General features: G+C 42.3%; 1 protein-coding gene across 6 annotated transcripts in view; it reads left to right on the forward strand.

Annotated features, from left to right (window-relative positions):
- LOC113571692 (serine/threonine-protein kinase D3) overlaps positions 1-21,683 on the forward strand; it is a 35,425-nt gene that overhangs the window by 6,656 nt on the left and 7,086 nt on the right. The window contains exons 1-10 of one of the 6 annotated variants that reach the window (XM_081718353.1): positions 4,769-4,868; positions 8,496-8,634; positions 12,548-12,682; positions 14,215-14,372; positions 15,019-15,211; positions 16,240-16,317; positions 16,561-16,744; positions 18,511-18,634; positions 18,823-18,900; positions 20,159-20,435. In XM_081718353.1, coding sequence (XP_081574479.1) covers positions 8,520-8,634; positions 12,548-12,682; positions 14,215-14,372; positions 15,019-15,211; positions 16,240-16,317; positions 16,561-16,744; positions 18,511-18,634; positions 18,823-18,900; positions 20,159-20,435 — 1,342 coding nt within the window. In that variant the 5' untranslated portion in view covers positions 4,769-4,868; positions 8,496-8,519. Of the gene's footprint in view, positions 1-4,768; positions 4,869-8,495; positions 8,635-12,547; positions 12,683-14,214; positions 14,373-15,018; positions 15,212-16,239; positions 16,318-16,560; positions 16,745-18,510; positions 18,635-18,822; positions 18,901-20,158; positions 20,436-21,683 lie in introns of those variants that run through there. The other 5 variants (XM_081718351.1, XM_081718350.1, XM_027000787.3 and 2 more) reach the window with 5 other exon arrangements.

Below are 21,683 nucleotides of genomic sequence, written 5' to 3' on the forward strand. Positions count from 1 at the left end.
TCAGATTATGCCCTGGACTCATGGGTTATTTTTAGATATTTTGCATGGTTTGAGATATAATGTCCCTTTGATAATTTGTGCTGTTTGGTGATGAGTACTTATGTCTAGTTTCTGTTTATTGCTTTTACTAAAGGAATGAAACTATGAAGAACCTATGAAACTATGAAGCATGTTCTAGTTTTGAAAGTATTTTTGTATTTTTTAAGTAAACTTGCTAGTTAGGTTTCGTACTGTGACATGTTTGTGTTTATGCGGGTTCATGCAGGTGAAGCAATAGAGGCACACAGTGCCAGACTCACTTCTGACCACACGTTCTGGTTCAGTTGCTTTGACCCTCATTCACTACCATGCTTCCTTGAGTTATTGTTAACTTGAGTTAATGACAAAAGGAACATCCATTTAATTTCACATCCAGGAAAAAAATCCCAAGGTCAAAGATGTTTTTTAAATTTAATAATACATCTTAGTACAACTGGAAAATTTGAATTTACACAGGCACTGTGAAAAAGTAAAAGAGCATCCTTTCTCCTCCTTTTCACTTATTTTCCTAACTTTATCCTTTCTTATGCAAGTGTATTATCTAATATTCTAAGAAATACCTCTTTTAGCCTTGTGAGGTGCACATGAGAAATTGTCATGGCAACTATGGTGAATCTGGGTAGTTCCTTATGTGAATGTAAGGGTCTCTTTGAAAGGTAACACTGTCAGGAAAACCTTTAGGAACATATTTGTTTGGGATTCTAGGTAGTTATAAGATTGGAAAGATGAAAGAGTAAAAGTGGCATTAGGTTGCAAAAAAGTAGAGAGAGAAATCAACTGATAGAAATCAATTGAACTGGTAACGTTCTAATTACTAGTCAAGTACCTTAGCTACTGAGCTACCACCCATTTACCAAATTTGTAAATGTACCTTTCAGGTGTAAATGTGTGAAATGGCTTACCTAACCTTTTATCATCCTGTCACTGCATTAGTAGATTGTGAAGTGCTGATGAGCCACATCTGAGCCATCCACACAAGTTTATACAAAATATGGAGCAGAGAAATGTCTTGTTCAGTTGAACTGATGGTAACATTACACATATATTGCGCACGTATCTAAATTTATAGTCCTGCCACTTAGAAGGCTTATTTAAGTACGTTTAAGTTGTGCAATTGATTTTGCAAGTAAAGAGAGCCTTAAACGGAAAACGTTTTTAAAAGAGAAGAGAACTTTCCCCCCCCTTTTTCCAGAACCAACTCAAGCAGGTTGTACTGACGCAGGTAGAATCACGTAAGATGCCTCGTGTAAAGCCCTCCCGTGCTCATGTGTGTTTACCTGTAGTTCCCGTCTGTACGCGTCCAACTTAAAGACTAGCGCGTGATAGAGTGCGTGATGTGCTGTGTTTAGCGGTAGCGCATACCCGCTTTCTTGAGCGACAATTTGTTTGAGTGTTTACTTTGGCATAGTGTTCAGAGCTACTGTTCCGCTCGGCTGTTTTTCTGATGCCGTGGGTTAAGTTGCGTCGTTATGAGTTGTCTTTGTACAGTGGAGAGGACACTCCGTTCTACACTCTTGATAACGGTTGCACTGTTGAGCCTTCTCCCCTGTGAAACAATATTATCTTAAAATTATGCTGAGCAGGAACTACTAGTGTACCATCAGAAATGTTTTATATTACTATCAGTGTTAATACATTATTGATTAATGTTTATATATATATAAATGATTAATGTATATATATGTATATTATATATATATATATATATATATATATATATATATATATATATATATATATATATGATTAATGTTTATATATATATAAACATTAATCATATATACATATACATATATGTATGTGTGTGTGTGTGTATATATATATATGCAATATGCACACACACACACAATACATGACACACACCTGAATTGATACAAATTTATAGTCTATCTTCACTGCAATATATTAATACAAATAGTATTATATTATATTATATTATACATTGCTTGTTTAAAATACAGCAGGTGTCAGGATATTTTTAAAAAGTAACATTTTGTTAATGTAACAATCATTTGTTTTGAATTAGCGATGATTCAAACAATAGCACATTGGTAGATGATCTGGAGAGGCATCTAAGATCCCGCTTTTCTTATCAGTGTCTCAGAGATCATCTCCCCTACAGGGGCACATTTGGGCTATAGATTTAGCTACTGTGGGCAGCCGTTACCAAGCACCTCTCTCGTTAGTTCATCTAGTTAGTTTTTGTAACCATTATGTGATATTTTGTAAACATTATGTGATAAATTAGAATATGAACCTCTTGTACTCTCAGGGTCTACAGGGCCTACTGATTCTTCACTTACAAAGTTACAAATCATCTGAGGAGATTGCTTATTTTGAGTCATAGATCAGAGATATAAGGTTATCTTGTGTTGATGGTTATGATGGCATATGCATAAGCTGTAAACTAGACTGCATTGTGTGTGTGACTGAACAGTAGCTAGTGAAACAGCAAGCTGGTGCTCCGGTGCATTCGTCTTCATGTGCAAGCCGTATGCTTAGGGCACCGATTTGGGGAGGGGTTGTTTGTGTCTGGGGAGGGGGGAAGCTGGAGGGGGAGCCAGCACTTTGCTGTGGCTGCTCTGAGATCAGCTTCCTCTCATACACAGGTGGAGTGAAAACGGTAGGTTGTTCTTAGAGCAGTGTCTGCAGCTGCCCTCAGTGCTGACCTCGCCCTTGTCCTGCCTCTCACCTTACGCCTGACAGGAAATGAGAGAAATACAAACAGAGCAACACCCTGCATATGAGAACTCATTCATTCAACTCACTGTGCCAGGATAAAATGCATAACTGGGTGGGGTTTCATATGAGGAAAAATTGGTAATGTAAAAACAGTAAACATGGCCTCATAAGGCTGCCTTGATGAATCGTCTCCTTCACTTGAGTATTTGTGCACTTTACTCCCAACTGATTGAGCACAGCTGGAGGTGTGTGTGTGTGTGTGTGTATGTGTGTTTGCCCGTGTGTGTGTGTGTGTGTGAGAGAATGGGAGAGAGGGGTAGAGAGAGAGAGAGAGAGAGAGAGAGAGAGTGTGTGTGTGCGTGTTTGCATGTGCGTGTGTGTTTGCACATGTGTGTGTGTTTACATGTGTGTGTGAGAGAGAGTAGAGTGTGCACATGTGTGTGTTTGCATGTGTGTGTGAGAGAGAGTAGAGTGTGCACTTGTGTGTGTATTTGTGTGTGTGTGTGTTTGCACGTGTGTTTGTGTATGAGAGAGAGAGAAAGAGAGAGAGGTAGCATGTGTGTGTGCTTGCACTTGTGTGTGTATATGAGAGAGAGGTTGTGTTTGTGTGTGTGTGCGCACGCGCGCGTGTGTGTGTGCGCGCGCGCGTGTGTGTGTGCGCGCGCGCGTGTGTGTGTGTGTCTCAGTAAGTTTCCTGTAGTGTGCTGTTCTTTATTACACAATACAAGCCTACTGGATACATTTTACACCTCTGAGCTGTGACCTCATCTGATTATTTGGGGTTTTTAATATTATTTCAGTGCTTATGTTTTTGCCATATTACTTCTTTCTGCAGTTTGATATGTTAAACTGAAATAGCTCCAGGAAACCTAATTTGAACACACTGTCCAATGGCCATTACCTTTTCATAAACAAACCTGTGACAAAATAAATGTGTCATAATGTTCAGCATACAGAGTAATAACATGGATATTCAAGTTCTCCGCTTTGTCCAAAGCAACACACACACACACACACACACACACACACACACACACACACACACACACACACACACACGCAAAACTCTGTCCTCTATCCATTTGTTTGGTTTTAATGCTTCAAGCACCCTCATGACCATCAGTCAAGTCTTAGTCAGCTGTTAATGGACTTAATCAGCCTCTCATTTTTAAACCTGAGCTGAAAAGCTTGTTGACCATTAGCAAAGAAAGAAAAATTGCATTTTTTTCTGCCAGTAAATTTTCCCCTCATACAGGATTTATCCATGACCATGTGGTGTGTGGTTGTGTATGCACATGTAAATGCCCATGAATGTACACGTGTGAGTGTACATGTGTGCTGTCACTTTTGTTAGAATGCTACACCACTACCTTGGTAACACAGGCCAAAGATCAAGTAAAGATCTCCTGGGTGTCTGTGGAGATAACAGAGCAGCTATGCAAGCAATTCCATAAAAGACAGGTGGCACTTGGCCTTGCTCAACCCCATTTCACCTGGAGCATCCCAGAATGCTGAGGGGAGAAACCTTTTGACTTTGATCGACCCTCACCATCCACTCCTGATGAGTAGCACAGTGAATGCTGTGTTGTGGTTTCCACTTATTCAAGATAACTTTGTTGATGGTAGTGATTTGTGTTTTTGGAACAATTATCTACTCTTTTCTACTATTTCTCTCTCTCTCTCTCTCTCTCTCTCTCTCTCTCTCTCTCTCTGTGTGTGTGTGTGTGTGTGTGTGTGCTTGCTTGCATTTTTTAGTTAGCAAAGGGCATGCTCTTGTTTTCCTGGGAGGAATTGGATCCAAGAATCAGTTAACCAGAAACTGTTGACTCTGTAGTACAGAAACCTGGTTTAGAATAAATGGCACAATGCACCGGAAACATGATCTGTTCTGCTGTGATTATGGCGTTCCTCTTTCCTGCTGATCTGAGGAGATATCGTGCTGGGACCATTGATTGTCCCAGGACTGCTGATAAAACACACTTCCCATCGGAGTAGAGTTTGATCCACCAGGCTTTTAAGCGATTAAATGCCAATTAAGTGATTGAATGGAGTTTTTCAGTAATTGCAGTTTTTTTTAATGGAATCCTTTTCCATAACAGACATTTCGACTCAGTGTGGAAAAGGGACGAGGCTGTTGACATTTGCTGGTAGGATTGCCACTCATTAAATGGTAGAGGTTTAAAGAAATGTGCTATGAGCTGCCATGATACCGGAAAAAGCATACTAGTGTTCAAAGATGGCTGATTAAATAGCTGTCAGCTACTTAAGAATAGCTGTTTAAGAATCAGATGTAACTACGCTGTTTTCAGTCTGTCCTCCATATGAGATTATGTTCAAGTAGGATGTAGACACATGATATGTCACAATTAGTGCCTATATTAGGTTGCTTTAAAAGGTTGTTTTGTTTTAGTAAATGTGGGTATACTCACCCTTCACATTAATTTATTAGAAGCACCTTCTTTGCTTAGAAAGGTCATATGCACAGATAATAATAAGTTAGGAATTGTCCTGATGGCAAAGACTTTCTCTTCCACAGCCATGATGGAGTTCCCCCATAGAAGCTGTGATGAGGCAAAAGAGCATCATTCGTTCTGCTACTCACTGCATTTCTGAAAGTTTAATGTAATTGCAGACATGGAGCTCTTTTTTCTTAAAGACATTTTCTTTTTCTTTTTTTTCTTTTTTTTTTACAATATATTTGATAAAACTGTCAGTGATTATAGTTTTTTTTAAGGATAGGACAGAAATGCTTGAGTTGTGAGTTGATTTTAAATAAATAACTTTTTTTGACAACTGACCTTTGCACTGTTATGTCATTGTAGTATCTGCTGGCCAAACCAACCAAAAATCTGCTTTGCTGTGCTATTCTTGATGTCTTTGACATGTAATTGGCATGAGGTAGCTCAGATGGGATGGAAGAGAAAGCCTTATTTTCTAGGGGCTCAAGTGTATGCCTCTCAGGCAGTGAGACTGTTGATGGAGGGAAGGTCAGGCCACATGGCTGTGGATGTGAGCATGACAAGGCTGTGGCTGTGGCAGTGTGGGAGCTGGGGGTGCAGGGGCAAGGCAGTATGGCTGTGTGGGAGGCATTTTGGTTGGCTCATGTATTACACGTTATTTGTGTTCAAAATTAATCTGTATTAAGTATTATGAAAATTTCATGCTCTGGCTGTGTGTAAGAGGACCTTTGTTCCAGTCTTTGCATGGGAGTACGTCCTGGTATGGTCTGCCTAACCTTCATTGCACTGGAACAGAGATAGCCCCTGAAGAAGGCAGCAACCTATCTGTTTGTTACTGGGCAGGGATGTAAATCTTTTTGTGACCAATTGGTTAAATCTTCTTTGTCTCTGATGACCAATGAAGGGTGACAGCATCCTTACCTTTAATATCTTTACAAATTGATGTCTGAAGTGCATACTTTGTAGATTTATGCCTCTTGACCAAGGTTAAAGGACACGTGGGGGCATGACGCAGTGTGGCTGTTACTGCAGAAAGGGTGGGGCATAAGGCAGTGTGGCTGTGGATACAGGGGGGCAGGTGGGGATAAGTCAGAGTATTTGTGGATGTGGCGGGGAATGGAGGTAAATCAGAGTGTTTTTGGATGTGTGGGGGGGTGGGGGGAGTGAAGCAGTGTGCCATGGATGCAGGGAAGTGAGGCAGCTTGGCAGTAGATTTTGATGGCTTCTTCATATTGGGATCTCCCCTCTTCTCATGACAGAGCTCAGTGTCATGGTGACTGTGCACCGGTCAACCATGCTTCCTGTTGTATTTTCCCGAGCACTTCAGAGAGGTGACAGATTGGTGTGTAGTCAGAGAACCCCCCCCCCCCAACCCATTTATGTAGTGATACTTAGCATGACTTTTGATCAGATTACACATGCTACAGCAGTCTGCAATGCATGTTCATTTTTGGAAGAGAAGATTAATGCAATGATTCAGGTTTTTTTGCTCAATATTTCTTTGCCACTGGAAATGTGGGTATCTTACCATCCGCAGCATCTCCTGTGAGTGTTTTTGCATATGCAAGTGCACCAAATCTGCAAAAAAACAGAAAAGAAAGAAAAAAAGCTGTTTCGCAAGGGTTTCCTCCTGCGGGCCTTGGGCGGCACACTTCTCCCTAAGTGGGAAGCGAAATTAGAACGCCTTGTGCTAATGACATGGCAGCTTCCAGAGACCAGAGGTGGCAGGTGGCCACAATAGGGACAGCTGTGCAGGACCTGCCCTGACCTCACTTGGCAGGGGTGAGTGAGAAGCAGGGCAAAGACCTTCTTAACAATCCGGTCCCTGTAAGCTGTCTCACCTTGTCATTAGACTCGGTGTCACTGGGAAAGGTGGCAGTGTACCAGATAAAGTGGTTTGGGTGGATGGTGGATACTATATGGCTGACACGGCCTGGCTTTGGGGTTTGCGTAGATGTCCTTAGGTGGGTTGCCAAGCCATCCTCTAAGCGTGCAGCCTGCTACTGAATAGTCTTTGTCACCGCTCACGTGTTTACAGGTCTCCAAATTGTATTATTTTAATGCTTTTAGGCTGCCTTTCATAATCTAAAACCCAGAGCTTACCCAGCATCAGGTGGCCAGGGACTGACCTGGATTTAGTAATAATCAATGGGCTGTCCTGCACAGGATGTACTGCCTTATATTATGCAGCTGGTGGAGTGGCTTAATGTGCCGCTTACCCTGCATTTCAGTTCATGACTGCAACAGTAATGGATTTTGCAGCTAAGTGGATGAGGTAGAGCTGCAGACGTTGGAGCAACATGGTTTAGATGTACATGTTCACATTTTGATGCATATTAATGCTGTGTTTGTGAAATTATGTCTGATTTGTAGGGTTTTAGGGTTAGGCCTTAATATACAGGAGGCTCTATGTTCTGTTCATCAACACAAAGTATATGTTGATTTAGTTCTTTTTAAAAATTATTTTTTTTACTTCTTTTGGTTTGGTGTTTTTTTTTTTACACAAAGTTGCAATTCATGCAGTCAAGCAGATAACTTGCTTAGTTTAATTTAACATGACATACAACCAGGCAATCATACTTAATAATTAAACGATAACGGTAAAGCTTTAGTAGGGTCCTTATTAGCTACGGCAGGAGGTTGTAAAAGGTTGTAAAATATTCATATTGTTCCCTGGAGCATGGTGTATAGTGTGTCTGCTAATAGTTCACCCTAGCTGATCTGGGACAGGACCGTTCTTTGTCGGGAACAAGGCATGTCTGTTTAGCAAGTAGCCTTTGTTTTGCTGCAATGCATTGAATTACATCAGTAAGCAGAGCCTGGGTTGGGCACAGTATTGTCTGTCATATTAAGATATCATTCTCCACCATAATGCTGAGTTTATTCAGCTCTTTTCAGCTCGGTCCGGCGCTGGTGTTCGCTGATATCGCGGGTCTCTCCTGGGATCCCAGCACCTGACGACAGGGTGTCAGTGGAGGGATCTCGGACATTATTGATGATTCCATCAGAATGATAGCTGGGCCTGCTAATAGTGATGCGTTGCCTGGCATGCCTCTGCCCACAGCTCGGGTTTCCAGAGCGCATGCTATTGACTGCTCCTGTGGTGTGTGCCGAAAGGGGTGTGGCTGGGCCAGGGCCTGCTGTTGATGTGGAACATGGTGCTGTGTTGTGAACTCTCTCTGTGTATTTGTCTTTAATGTTTTGCCTATGTAACTGAAATGTTCCTTAAAAGTAAAGGCTTGATAATTTCATGTAAGAGCAATCTTTGAAAAAAAAGAAGACAATGACTGAGGTTCACTCCATATTCTCCCACAGTTTCCTGAATGTGGATTCTTTGGCATGTATGACAAGATCTTGCTCTTCCGCCATGACCTTAACTCAGAGAATATCCTGCAGCGCCTGACATCAGCGGAAGACATCCACGAGGGAGATCTGATAGAGGTGGTTCTCTCAGGTGAGTGACAGCAGGAAACTCTTATACTGATTGGAGCAGAGAGGCTAACCGTGGTCTTTGTGTCACTTCTGATTGGTTGCTAGAATTGCTATCCTCACATCACAGTATGCATTAATATTTGGATTAAGATAAACATTTGTTATTGTTGCTGTGTGCAGTGTATAATTACACAACATGCTCTCTACAGGTTTTCTGCAAACAAGCTAGTTAATCAGCTATTGAATCACAATATATAGTACTTTATTCTCCCTATTTTTTCAATAGTGCACCCTTTTTATATTATATTTATATATTTATATATACAAAAATATAGATATAGTTTTTGACAATGGTTTCTTGAATTCCCATTGACCACCCCTTCACCGACACACTATGACTCTTCTGCTCCATGGAGCTCCCAGCTGCCTGTAGTTGTAACCAGGAAAGCTCGCCGGTGCCGGCTGGGGCCCTACAGCTCTACCAGCCGCACCTGACGCTCTGCTGGATAGATGGTTGCTTCCTCCCACTGTGTGGTGTGGTTGCTGCTGACGGAGTTCGGGCAGACACCTGAGGAGCTGTGGCTTTTTACGTTTGCACCTCTCACATATCACGCTTCGCTCACAGAAACAGCTCTGCGCTGCAGAACACACACACACACATACAGACATGTGCACACACAGATATGTTCACGTATATATGGCTACAGACACACACACACACCACTTCCTCCCTCTGCAAGCTTCTGGTGCAAAGATGTGCAGCCATGCTTGCATGAAGTTTGCATGTGTGCGTGCCTCATGAAAGGCATGTAAGCGGTTGTGTTTCTCTCTCTCGCTCTCTTTTTCTCTCTCTCCATTTCTTCCCTAATGCCGTGACACAGTGTTTCTCCTGCCTTGCACTGTAAATGGCTGATGCCTCTTCCACAGCTAGCCTGCATCAAGATCCTTTGATATAAACCAGCGGTGCTGGACTGAGATCCTCTGAAGAGCTGTTCTGAACAGCATGGTGGGCTGCTTGAGCTCAGGCAGATAGACAGGAGCATGTTTGTGGGTGTCGCTCCCCTCAAGACCCCACCCCCTGCACCCCCGCCCGCTGTCCTTCAGCTCGGTGCCAGCAGCCTTGCCTCACACTCACACGTCCAGCAACAGACAGATCTTGTTCTTAAGCTGAGAGCTGCATGTTTCATGTTCAAGTAGCCGGTGAATCACAGTGAGCCCCGTGCTGTTTTTGTTAGTCAATGTTAAACACAGGCTTTAGTTTAGACTATGTGACTTTTTTCACATATTGAAATATTTGGGGGGGGGGGGGATTTTATATATATATATATATATATATATATATATATATATATATATATATATATATATATATATATATATAGATTATTGGCTCAGAACTTTTAACTAATGTTCACATAACTAATAGCATAAAAACATAAAATAGCTTAGCTTAGTGTAAACATGGTACCTCATGTTCCTCATAGTACAAGGAAAGACAAATCTTATTTTAGCATTACAGCTGGTCTAAATGTAGCTAAATTAAAAAGCTACATTAAAACCATTACGTGTGGCACTGAAATGTGCTCAAATATGTTTGATTATTATGACAAAATAAATCTTTTTTTTTTACCTAACATTTGGCACGAGTGCTGACCGTGCTAAAAATCAAACAAACAGGTTTATCACTGCATAATAGAGTAAAATGTAAGAAACACATTTTCAATTCTATTCTTTCATACTCCTCTAGCACTCAAGCCTGGGTTTTAGTGACAGCAGTGGAGAAGCGTGGAGTTTTCCTAGCAGAGCAGTGTGTGTCCCAATTCTCTTCATTTCTCTGCACCTCTGGTGTTATTCTGAAGAATTCCCCTCCTCTGAGCACATTCCGCTCTGCACACGCCTCCGTAATGTGGTTGCCATGGAACTGTTTTGCAGTTTTTACCACTGGTTCTGGGGAGAATGTTGACTGTTGACTTATTGATCACAGAGAAGGACTGCTGTGTTTTTGATAGATCCAGCTTCCTGGAAACCAGCTAGGAAACTGTACAGAAAGCAGAAAGTGTTCTGCTTAATTTAGTTCTGCTTAAATTACTTTGATTGGCAGAAACAAACTAAAACAACTTTCAAGGCTATTACTTCTCAGAAGAAACCCCCGAAAGTCATGTGTGAGCCATGGTATGGTTTAAAAGTCTACCATATTTTACTCAGCTGATACTTAGACATACTCAAACATACTTTATTTATTGAAACGTTTTGAAACATTCACTGAGACAAAAATATTTCTCAGCTGTTTGAGGAGTCATCATATAACATTGAAATGTATCTGAATATCCTTTTCACAAACCATTTACCTACATTTTTAAAATCGTTAGAAATACATTTCATTCCAAATATATCAATTGAATGCTCCTAAGAAACTGATGTCTCTTCTACGATGGCTATGTTCACAGCAGGTAAATGCATCATTTGGATGGCTGTGTGAACAGCAAAGACCAGACTGAATGTCATTTTTAGTTTGAGCTGATTTGGGCCAGTTTCATATGTGCTTTTGAAATCCCATATGTAACTGATACGCAGTAATGTGACTGAGTGTATTTACACTGGTGCGGTGCAACCAACATATTCCATTAATTTTCAGTGGGAAGCGTTGGTTCTGTCAGAATTGGCCACGGCTACACAATGACTCTGGCACGTTGAGTCAGGGGGAAGCAGTGAGGCGAAATGAGAAGCCAAGCTGAACTTTATGCAAATAGATCTGGCTAACAATCAGAAGTTAGTTGCTGTTTGTGTGACTTGGGCTAACAATGCTATAAATGAAATATTCGTTGTTTAGATCATGAAGGAAAAACGTATTATTGCAGTAACCTGTTCTTTTTTTAAACACCACTGCAAAATTATAGGGCTCAGATCAATGCAACAATACGTGGAGAAAAAGGTGCAGAAATTGTTGGTGTCTCTGCTGACATTAGAAACATATGGTGAACAGCCTAACAAAATATTCCGACTTGGTCAGAAAATTGGATTTGGGCAAGTTCCACCTCTTGTGTGAATGACTAAAAGTTGTCAGAAGTACAAAATAATCCCCTTAGTCAAGTAAAAATACTCCTGTAAAAATGCTCTGGTAAAAGTTGAGTAGTTTTTGTTACGTTTAAAAATAATGTGATGAGGGGAAAGGTGAGCCAATGATGTTCATTAAGGGTAATCCAATAATCAATGTTAAAGTCATCTGTAGTTGAAGAGATAGATGGACTGAAATTAAGACGGATAACAAAGACATGAACTGACTAAACAAGAGGGAAGAGCCGGAAACCAAACACGAGCTATTAAACTAGGAGAGTAACAAAAACTAAAGTGTGACAATGACCGACAAAGTAAGGAAGGAAAATGAGGAGTATAAACACACAGGATAATCGGAGGAAAATGGGACACAGGTGAACAAAAGGAAGGGCAGACATATACAAATCACCAGACAAGGCGGGGACTAAACCGAAACAAGAGTGAAAACAAAACCACATGGTGCTTAGAGCCATGGAAACCAGATGGCCAAGGGGGGAGGCAGTGACCAAAAAAACCTGAGTAACGGGTCTGTTTTTTAAATGTAGTGAGTAGAAAATACTGATTTTTACTGTAGTGAGAAGACATAAAAGTCTGAAATGAAAGAAATACTCCAGTACAAATATTAAAAATTACTTGAATAGTATGTAATATATATATGCTGTGATGCTTTTCACCTCTGCTATAACTGAATTACTATGGTTAAAAAAGAGCTTGTATTAATGTTTATTGTAGGCAGAATAGAAGTCTGTGAGTTGGTGTATGTGCCATGCCAATAGCTACTCTGAGGTGTTTCCTGTTGTTTTTTGCACTGCTCTCTCTTTCTGTGTTTTCTGGATGAACCCTGCTGTTTCTTTATAGAACATCTCTTTGTCTCTGGCCAGCAGCTTTGGCTACTGTCGAGGACTTCCAGATCAGGCCTCATGCACTCTACGTGCACTCATACAAGGCCCCGGCCTTCTGCGACGACTGTGGTGAGATGCTCTGGGGTCTGGTGCGGCAGGGCCTTAAATGCGAAGGTGAGTACTGACCCCTTGAAGACCTATAACCTTCTGACCCTTGAGGCTTGAGGCCTGTGACATCCGGACACACATTAAGGCTATTCCTTTTTTGAAACATGGATTAAGTCTATTCTAAGGACCAGTACCTACTCCAAAAAAAAGAAATTCAATTCAGTTAAATTTCATTTCTATAGCAATTTTACAATAGACATTGTCTCAAACCAGCTTTATGGAAGTCCAGGTGTAGAGCTCTAACGAGCTTGCAGAGGGCAACAGCGTAAAGGAAGGAAGGCTTTTAATTAGAGTGCATCACTCACGACGTAATATAATACGTATACTGGCCTTTCTCTTTGTCTGGAAAATTGAACGCCTGAGGAACCACAGTAGTGTGACAAATGAATGATCATCTTTGGCAAGCAAGTCTGGGACACAGCAACCTGAGCCTGTGCTACATGCCATCCCCCACACCCACAACAGCCTTATCCTTCAGTCAGCTTCTCCTAAGCCGTTTTCACATATGAACTCTGGACAATGTCCGGAGAATCAGGCCCGGACATTGTCTGGAGTTGCTCTTCCACACATGGCAGGAGATTGTCCGAGTCAGACGTTTTCTCACAACTTGGAAAACTGTGTTTGGTTTAGGCGAGGGGTAGTGCCTGTCTAGAGCGGGAGGCAGGCATGGTGTGACGTCAAGAGTACGCTGCAGAAATGGCATTGTTTTGTTTACAGGACATCGAAAAGGATCTAGTCTCCCTTTTCTAGCTTCCTTCTGCTACCACCCCCTCCTCCCAGCACTAGCCCCGCCTCCTAGCCCATCTGTGATAGTGCCGTTCAGCTAACCCCCCTCACCTTACCCCCCTGGTTACACCCACTCACCTAGCCCCTCTGTGGTAGCCCCGCCCCTGCCCCACACCCCAAACCTCCTCTCTTAGCCTCCATTTGGTAGGCCCTCTCTGTTAGTTATCCGCGATCCCATACATGGGTTGGAGTCAGTGGGAGAGGGCCGCAGGGTGCCTTCCCTGAGTGGGTGACTTCCTGTCTGCTGTTTTCGAAGCGGAAAAACCTTTTACGTCTTGCAGATCTCATACTACTAACGGCAGATATCTGCCACGCCACCATTACATAAAGGGTGTTCTAAATTTAATATAAAGGTTTGTGGGCGTAAGAGATGTGTCTATGGGGTGTAGGCTGTGGTGGAACTGATTATAATACCCTTTTTAGTAACTGTGAATCCTATTTTGAAAAAGTTGCCATAATGGGTTATTTTATAATGGCACAATTACAGCAAGCGTTAAATGACAGAATGCTTTTTTCCTTAATTATACATGTGAGGCATTTGGAACATTTTTGGAAAGGTGATCATGGGCCACTAGTGGGCGCTGAAGAGTATTCATATTTTAGCCTATAAACAATAACAGTTTCATAACACTAACATATAGTAAACATAAGGGACACAGATAATCTGAGTGTTTTCATTGGAGTTTCTTGTTTTATGCCAAAGGCTTGAACTGGGGAACTGAAAAGTCTCTGCTTGTGTTTGTGTTTGGAAGGTTGTGGGCTTAATTACCATAAGCGCTGTGCATTTAAAATTCCGAACAACTGCAGTGGAGTGCGAAAGCGGCGTCTGTCCAATGTGTCTCTTCCTGGTCCCTTGCTGTCTGTACCTCGGCCAGTGGCCCCAGAGAACATGCTCATGTCCAATGAGGAGGTATGTCCTCTGTCACCTTTTCTGCCCTACCCAAGTTCTCACCCGCTCTTTTTCTAATGCTTTTTCTTTCAAAAATCCTCTTTGTCTCTTTCCCTGTTTTGTTTTTTTCTCAGAATTCTCTTTGTCTACCTCACCTCTTCATCCTCTCCCTTTGTCTCTCTTTTCTCTCATAGTTCCTCTCTTGTTCTTTGCTGTTTTGATTAGCTCTGCTGCATTTACCAGTAGGTATAACTGAAATTGATTATTGCTGTTGTTTTCACTGCAATGAGATACAGTCATAGAGTTATTACATTCTCCCACTTGAGATTTTACACACAAAACCATTGCAGTTTTGCCCGTGGGAAATGTCTTAAGCCCTAGGAAACATAGCTTTGAGGAATGGAAAACACAATTTAAATGGAAAATGTGCCCCAGTCTAGGCTAGACTCTGTAGAAATACTGAGAAATATATAGGTCTTTTGGATCTCAGTCAAACATTTGCCATGTTGATGTTTGCAAGCATGATGCACATATGATCAAACATGTAATTCACCATGAACCTTCAATATACATCTCATTATTTGTTTGTTACTTCATCTGTTGCACTCTGTCTCTGTCTCCCTGTCTCTCTGTCCCTCTGTCCCTGTCTCTCTCTGTGTCTCTGTAGCAAAGGCCTCTGTTAGAGGCGGGGAAACGGATGCCTTCATGGAGTGGGCGGCCAATCTGGATGGACAAGTTGGTGCTGGGCCGGGTCAAAGTGCCACACACCTTCAACGTGCACACATACACGCGGCCCACAATGTGCCAATACTGCAAACGGCTGCTTAAGGGCCTGTTCCGCCAGGGCATGCAGTGCAAAGGTACTGCAGCTGCACCAAAACACTCAGCTCATGCCACTCCAATAAAAAACACTACAATACACCATACCACCCCATAGATACACACTACAGTAGATGATACCACCCCATAGATACACACTACAGTAGATGATAGCACCCCATAGATACACACTACAGTAGATGATACCACCCCATAGATACACACTACAGTAGATGATACCACCCCATAGATACACACTACAGTAGATGATACCACCCCATAGATACACACTACAGTAGATGATACCACCCCATAGATACACACTACAGTAGACCACACCACCCCATAGATACACACTACAGTAGACCATACCACCCCATAGATACATATTACAGTAAACCATACCGCCCCATTGATACACATTACAGTAGACCATACCACCCCATAGATACACGTTACAATAGACCATACCACCCCATAGATACACACTACAATAGACCACACCACCCCATAGATACACACTGCAATAGACAATAACACCCCATAGATACACACTACAATAGACAATAACACTCCATAGATACACACCACAATAGACCATACCACCCAATAGACATACATTACAGTAGACCATGTTACTCTACAGATATGATGTGTATCAGTGCCACTGGGCAGTAGGCCACCCATATATCAACTCGTGAGCAGGGCTGTGGTCAGAAACTGACCATTAATGATGAGTCAGATGTCTCACAAGATGAAGTTTCCCATAAAGTGGTTGGTCATATCCGAATTAAACACAAAATACCGTAGAAATACATTCAGTACCGCTTACAGTCTCCTGTCACACCATAAAAAGATGTTTTATAGAAAAAAGATTCTACTTATCTGTAGATACACATATTAAATAATTATAAATACAAGTTACAAGAGAGCATGTTAGAAAGAATGCACGATGTTAATTTACTCTGAAATATTTTAGCCACTTCGTTAAGCAAGTAAACAAAATCTAATCATTCATGAAGGTGTTCGGCAAGTAACCCATGAGTGGTGTCATATTTTCCCCTTTCAGACTGCAAATTCAACTGTCACAAGAGATGTGCATCGAAGGTACCAAGAGACTGCTTGGGTGAGGTGGTGTTCAACGGAGGTAGGCGGCGTTTTGTTGTCCCAAGTCCCAGACTGATGTGCCATTAGCTCAGCAACAGCCAGTATGCGATTTCATTCTGTCACTTAGCCAGCCATTAGTCAGAGTTGTTCTGCGAAAGAGTGAGTTCTGTCTATCGGTTGTGGTGCATTGAGATGGATGGTGTGGGTGTGTGTGTGGGGGTGTGTGTGGGTGTGTGCGTGTATGTGTCTGTGTGTGTGGGTGTGTGTGCATGCGCGTGCGCAGAGCCAGCCAGTCCAGGGCCTGATTGCGAGGTCACTATGGAGGTGGACAGCAGTGATGTGAACAGTGACAGCAGTCGTGGCATGGATGACCCAGAAGAAGTCTCCACCCCTGATGACAAGATGTTCTTCATGGATGCTTCCTTCATGGATGGGGAAAAGGATGAGGAAACAGTGAAGGCAATCAGGTGACCGTTTACTCACATCTTCTCAGCCACTGTTCTCATTATTTTATTTGTACCTGTACAAAGAATAAATGTAGTAATGTGGTAAAAACCGCAGTTAAACTGTAGCAGGTAGGTGACCTGCTGGAGCAGAATTACAAAATGTATGCTGTAACAACTCAGGAACATCTGTCCAGTAGACCTAGGACCTTCTGTTATGGGAAGTGAAGGAACCAGGGTGGCGGAGAAGTGGGTGGGTCGTGGAGGAAGTGGGAGGAGCCACAGCAAGGGAGAGGGTCAGGAGGTGGGAGGAGCCACTACAGCTGAGACAGGTCAAGGCTCAGCAATAACATGGCACCAGTGTGGACACAGTGCAAGCACAGATATAAAGCATAAGACCATGACGTGAGCGTGGCAGAAATTACTGACTCAGACGCAGTAGTCACAATAGAATCATTTATCCCTACAAAAAAATTAAATAATTAAATCATTTGTATTTCAGTAGTAATAGGGAGATATATTTCAGTGGAGTGATGTTTGTGGACAAAACTCCATTGAATATCGTGTTGAACTTGTGTTTGTGGTAAGGGTGGGTATGCTGTAGTGCATGCCCACTTGTAAGCCAGAATGGGTTCAAAAATATTGTTGCGGCAGCGGATTTTAAATGATTCACCCCATGTCGCACCACTCAAGGTAGGTAACACAGACATGAGGGCTCCTTCTAACATCAGCACTCTGCCACTCTGCCACCAACAAACTTGACAAAAAAAGAGGTGAAGTGACAGCATCACAACATTTTAGTTTACCGTACCGCTCACTGGTGAGGATGGAGCTCTGCCCTGCCCCATTCATGAGTGCACAGATGTGCGTTACTATACAGAAAAGCAAAAGGGCATCTCTGTATGTCCTGTACTTTCCATATACCAAGCTGCAATATTTTATTGTAGTAATATTTATTTATGTGTTAAAGAGTGTTTAACATGTCAATGAACATTATTGTCCCAGCTGAAGAGCTTGTAATTGGTTTGGTGTTTAAGATGAAGAGGTCAAAGTGTGTAATGCAAACTTTTCCATCCAGTATCAGAGACCAGAAGCGCAGATTTTATGAATCTGTGTATATGGTTTATGCCTAGCTCAGTGCTACACGAATGTACTGTAATGGCCAAAAATTTTGATATAATGGAGGATTGTGGAAACTGAAACAAATTAACAACAACAAAAAAAGTGAAATGCAAATTTTCAAATCTAAAATGTAAAGTAAATGCCCTAATCTTATTTCCACAAATCCACATAAGTGTACAAATAACTGTTTACAAGTACAAAAGGTTTTATTTAGGTATATCATGTCTGATGTACGTCAGTTTCGAGTTTCACCACATATGGGGAAAATTCTGTTTTATGGTCTTTACAAACAGCATGTTCCTATCACAAGGACACCATCAATGTGCACCAACGCAGGACTCCTGTGTGTTAAATGTATTTGTTCTGCAGGGCCACTTACCTAATTCCTCTTGAATTGAGTGACATTAGGTAACCAGCTGCTAATAAGTGGGGCCAACCCACCTGTTCTTCTTTTTCGCTTAGTTGTCGCCAGTTTTGTGTTATCTGTTTGATCTGTGCCACCTCTCTTACCATGCTGCTTGGCAGGCTGTGCGTGAGGGGGGCCTTGAAGTGTGGAGGCTGTGCTAAGTCTGTGGGGTGGTGCCATTCAGTTGAGAGGCTAGAGTGGGTGGAATTTGTCCTTGGGGTGTGGATGCTATGCTCTGACATGCTCTGAACACTCATTGTAGCCCCTCCACCAGCACCAACATCCCGTTGATGCGCGTGGTGCAGTCGATCAAGCACACCAAGAGACGTAGCTCCACCCTGGTGAAGGAGGGCTGGATGGTGCACTACACCAGCCGAGACAACCTGGTAAGACTCCCCTGGAAGTGGGACGTGGCCATGTGGATGGACGGATGGTCTAAAATACAGAATGCATGTGTGGTGTGCTTTTTGTTGTTTTGGATTAGCTAATTGCATTTTGATGTTGTTGCTGATGCTGTGTTGAAGTTCTGATGTTGTTCTGATGTTTTGATGTTCTGCTGATTGGTGTTTTTCAGAGGAAGAGGCATTACTGGAGGCTAGACAGCAAGAGCCTTACGCTTTTCCAGAATGACTCTGGAGCCAAGTACTATAAGGTAGCCATTATGCTACCTGTGCCTACATCTTCTTCAGGGCAAAAGCAAGAGATTAATTCTCTTGGCGTTTTTCCAGGGTGATGAAAGTGTTTTTTTTTTATTTTAGGCAGACTTTAATGGCAGAATTTCCATCAAAAATTGCTTTTAATCAGAGGTGTCCAACTGTGAAAATGTTACCTCATGTGTTCACTTTTTTTTTCTTCTCTTGAGTAGTTATGTGATATGCACATATGGTAGGTTCTTTGTCTGATTATTTTTGGAAGATGGTGCTGGCTTTAATTTTGGAGTTGTCAAAGTGGTGGTGCCAGTCTGATGGACTCTTCCAGATCCATTTATATAGTTCGCCTACTTTCTCTGTTAAAATACCAAGACTGCTGTTTTCTTCTCTCTCACAGATAGGCAGGGCTATGGGTGCACCTCCCCCCTCTTTTTCTCTCTCTCTCTCTCTCCCCCTGCCTGTTCACCTCCACCTCCTTCATTTTATTTTCCCTGTTTACCACTTTTTCCCATTTTATCATAATAAAACCTCTGTCCTATATTACCTAGTCGAAACATGACTCCTTCTCCGACAAGAGAGCGAGACTGAGCGAGAGAGAGGGTGGACTAGCAAGAGAAATCTCGAGGAGCTGAGGTTGGGGGTCTACCCAGCATTGTCCATAGCCAGGCGGGGTGCTGCTGGGGCTGGCTGGCCTCCAGCATGGCTCGTGCCTGGTTCTGCAGAGGCCCGTTCTCCCTGTAATCAGTGGAGCTCTACCCTCGCCCTGCTCCCTGTCATGTGGTGCTCTAAGCAAACCACAGGCAGCTGGGGCGAGCCCGGTGACAGAGGCCCCCACCATGGCAGTCTGCAGGCCGCCTAGCTCCTATTGGCTGGCCCAGCTGGCTGGCCCTCTTAAATGGGTTTCTTGTCATGGGTGGGTTGGCCTGAAGGAAGGAAGGTGGAACTCTTTTTTTTTTTTTTTTTACTTTTTTTTTGGCGTGGAATTGAAAGAACACCCTCCCAGTTGCTTTCTGAGAAGAAAGGAGGAGAAAGGAGAGGGAAGAGTGCAAGAAAGAGATATAGTAAGAAGAGAGAGACCTGAGAGGCAGAGCTCAAGAAGAGAGACTAGAGTGTCTGTTTCACTAGAGCTGTATTTCTTGCAGAATTCTGACCCTCTTCATCTGCCATAGGTTTTAATCTAGTGGACCTGAACATATACTGGAAGAAAATTTAACCATAGTTACACCTGTGTTTGTGTGTGTGTGTGTGTGTGTGATACAGGAGATCCCCCTTTCTGAGATCCTGCAGGTGGAGACAGCACGAGACTTCAGTAGTCTGGCCCAGGGTGGAAATCCGCACTGCTTCGAGATCATCACTGACACCATGGTGTACTACGTGGGAGAGAACACCGGGGGCCTGCAGCCCAGCCCGGCTCTGGCCGCATCAGGAGTGGGCCTGGACGTGGCACAAGGCTGGGAGAAGGCTATCCGTCAGGCCCTCATGCCTGTCACCCCTCAGGCCAGTGTGTGCACCAGTTCAGGACAGGGCAAGGACCACAGTGAGTAGTGGACATTCACACATAGTGCGTTGTCTGGGTTTCAGTAGATCATATCTATAGGAGTCTATATGTGTGCTTGAGAGGTGACATAAATCAGTGGGACTGTAGTTAAGATCTTAGTTTTGATCAGTAAGACCATGTTTTTATGATACACTTTTTATGATATCTTTTGGTATTAGTATTGGTATTTGGTATGTATTTGCTATATGTGAGATTTTGAGTCTGCATAAACACGTTAAAGTCATTTAATTTATATTTACTATGTACTTACTAAAACATTGTGCACTTAAATCATAGAAAAGAGAGTTGGAAAATAAGAAGGAGGGAGTGACAGATATTGTGTATAGCAATTTTATATTTTTAAAAATATGCATAGGCTACATTCCTCCTTAAATGCCACTGGAATACTGTAGCTTGACCTCTGCATCACATAGATCACACTACATTACAACAGCCTGGAAGACCTTTTTTTTATAAAGCACACCCCGTATGTATCATACTAACGCCCAACAAGTATATGTGCACTAATATCTTCCAAATCTTCTAACACAGCACCCACTCTACAGTGTTTCTGTCATATGTATAACTGGGGTGTTCTCCACTTTGCTGTTCCACAAGTGGGTGGTGGGTGTTGGGTGTTGATCAAGGCTTTTGTCATGACATACACTGAGGCTATATAGATTTAAAACTCCGTTTGTGTTCAGATTTGAGTTTCTGACTGGCTTGGTAATGCAGACACCTGAAACTTCAACCTTGGCCTGCATAGCACGCTGTCAATAGTTCCCACAGGCTACTTAATATTATAGTGACCTGACGTCCTGTGTAGTCATATGGGGTAACAGTGTCACTCTGTAATGGTAATTGAGTTTTATTATCATTTACAAGTGCAGTGGCGGACCAATATAGTCCTTATATTGGGCTGATATTTGGCTTCTTGGGCACATCAGCAAGTGAAAGACACTGTCAGTGTTGATATCCAGAGATAATCCTAAAACTATTATTAAGACACATTTGTGTAATGTTAGTGCCATCGGTCTAGTTGCTTAATCCAGCTTTTACCTGTCAAAAATACCTGAATTAGTTTAGTTTTCTACTATCCATGCTTATTTTAGACAACAGTAACATTTTCTGTGAAGATGCTTTATTCCATCTCTTTAGCTTTGTCTACTTCACAAATGTATCAGATCCTTAGCTTTGCTGATCTTGAGTAAATTATTGATTCTTTTATGTCAAATGAAATGTGGCTAT

This window comes from Electrophorus electricus, chromosome 7 (genome assembly GCF_041902795.1).
Source record: "Electrophorus electricus isolate QZ-2024a chromosome 7, ASM4190279v1, whole genome shotgun sequence".
NCBI lineage: Eukaryota > Metazoa > Chordata > Actinopteri > Gymnotiformes > Gymnotidae > Electrophorus > Electrophorus electricus.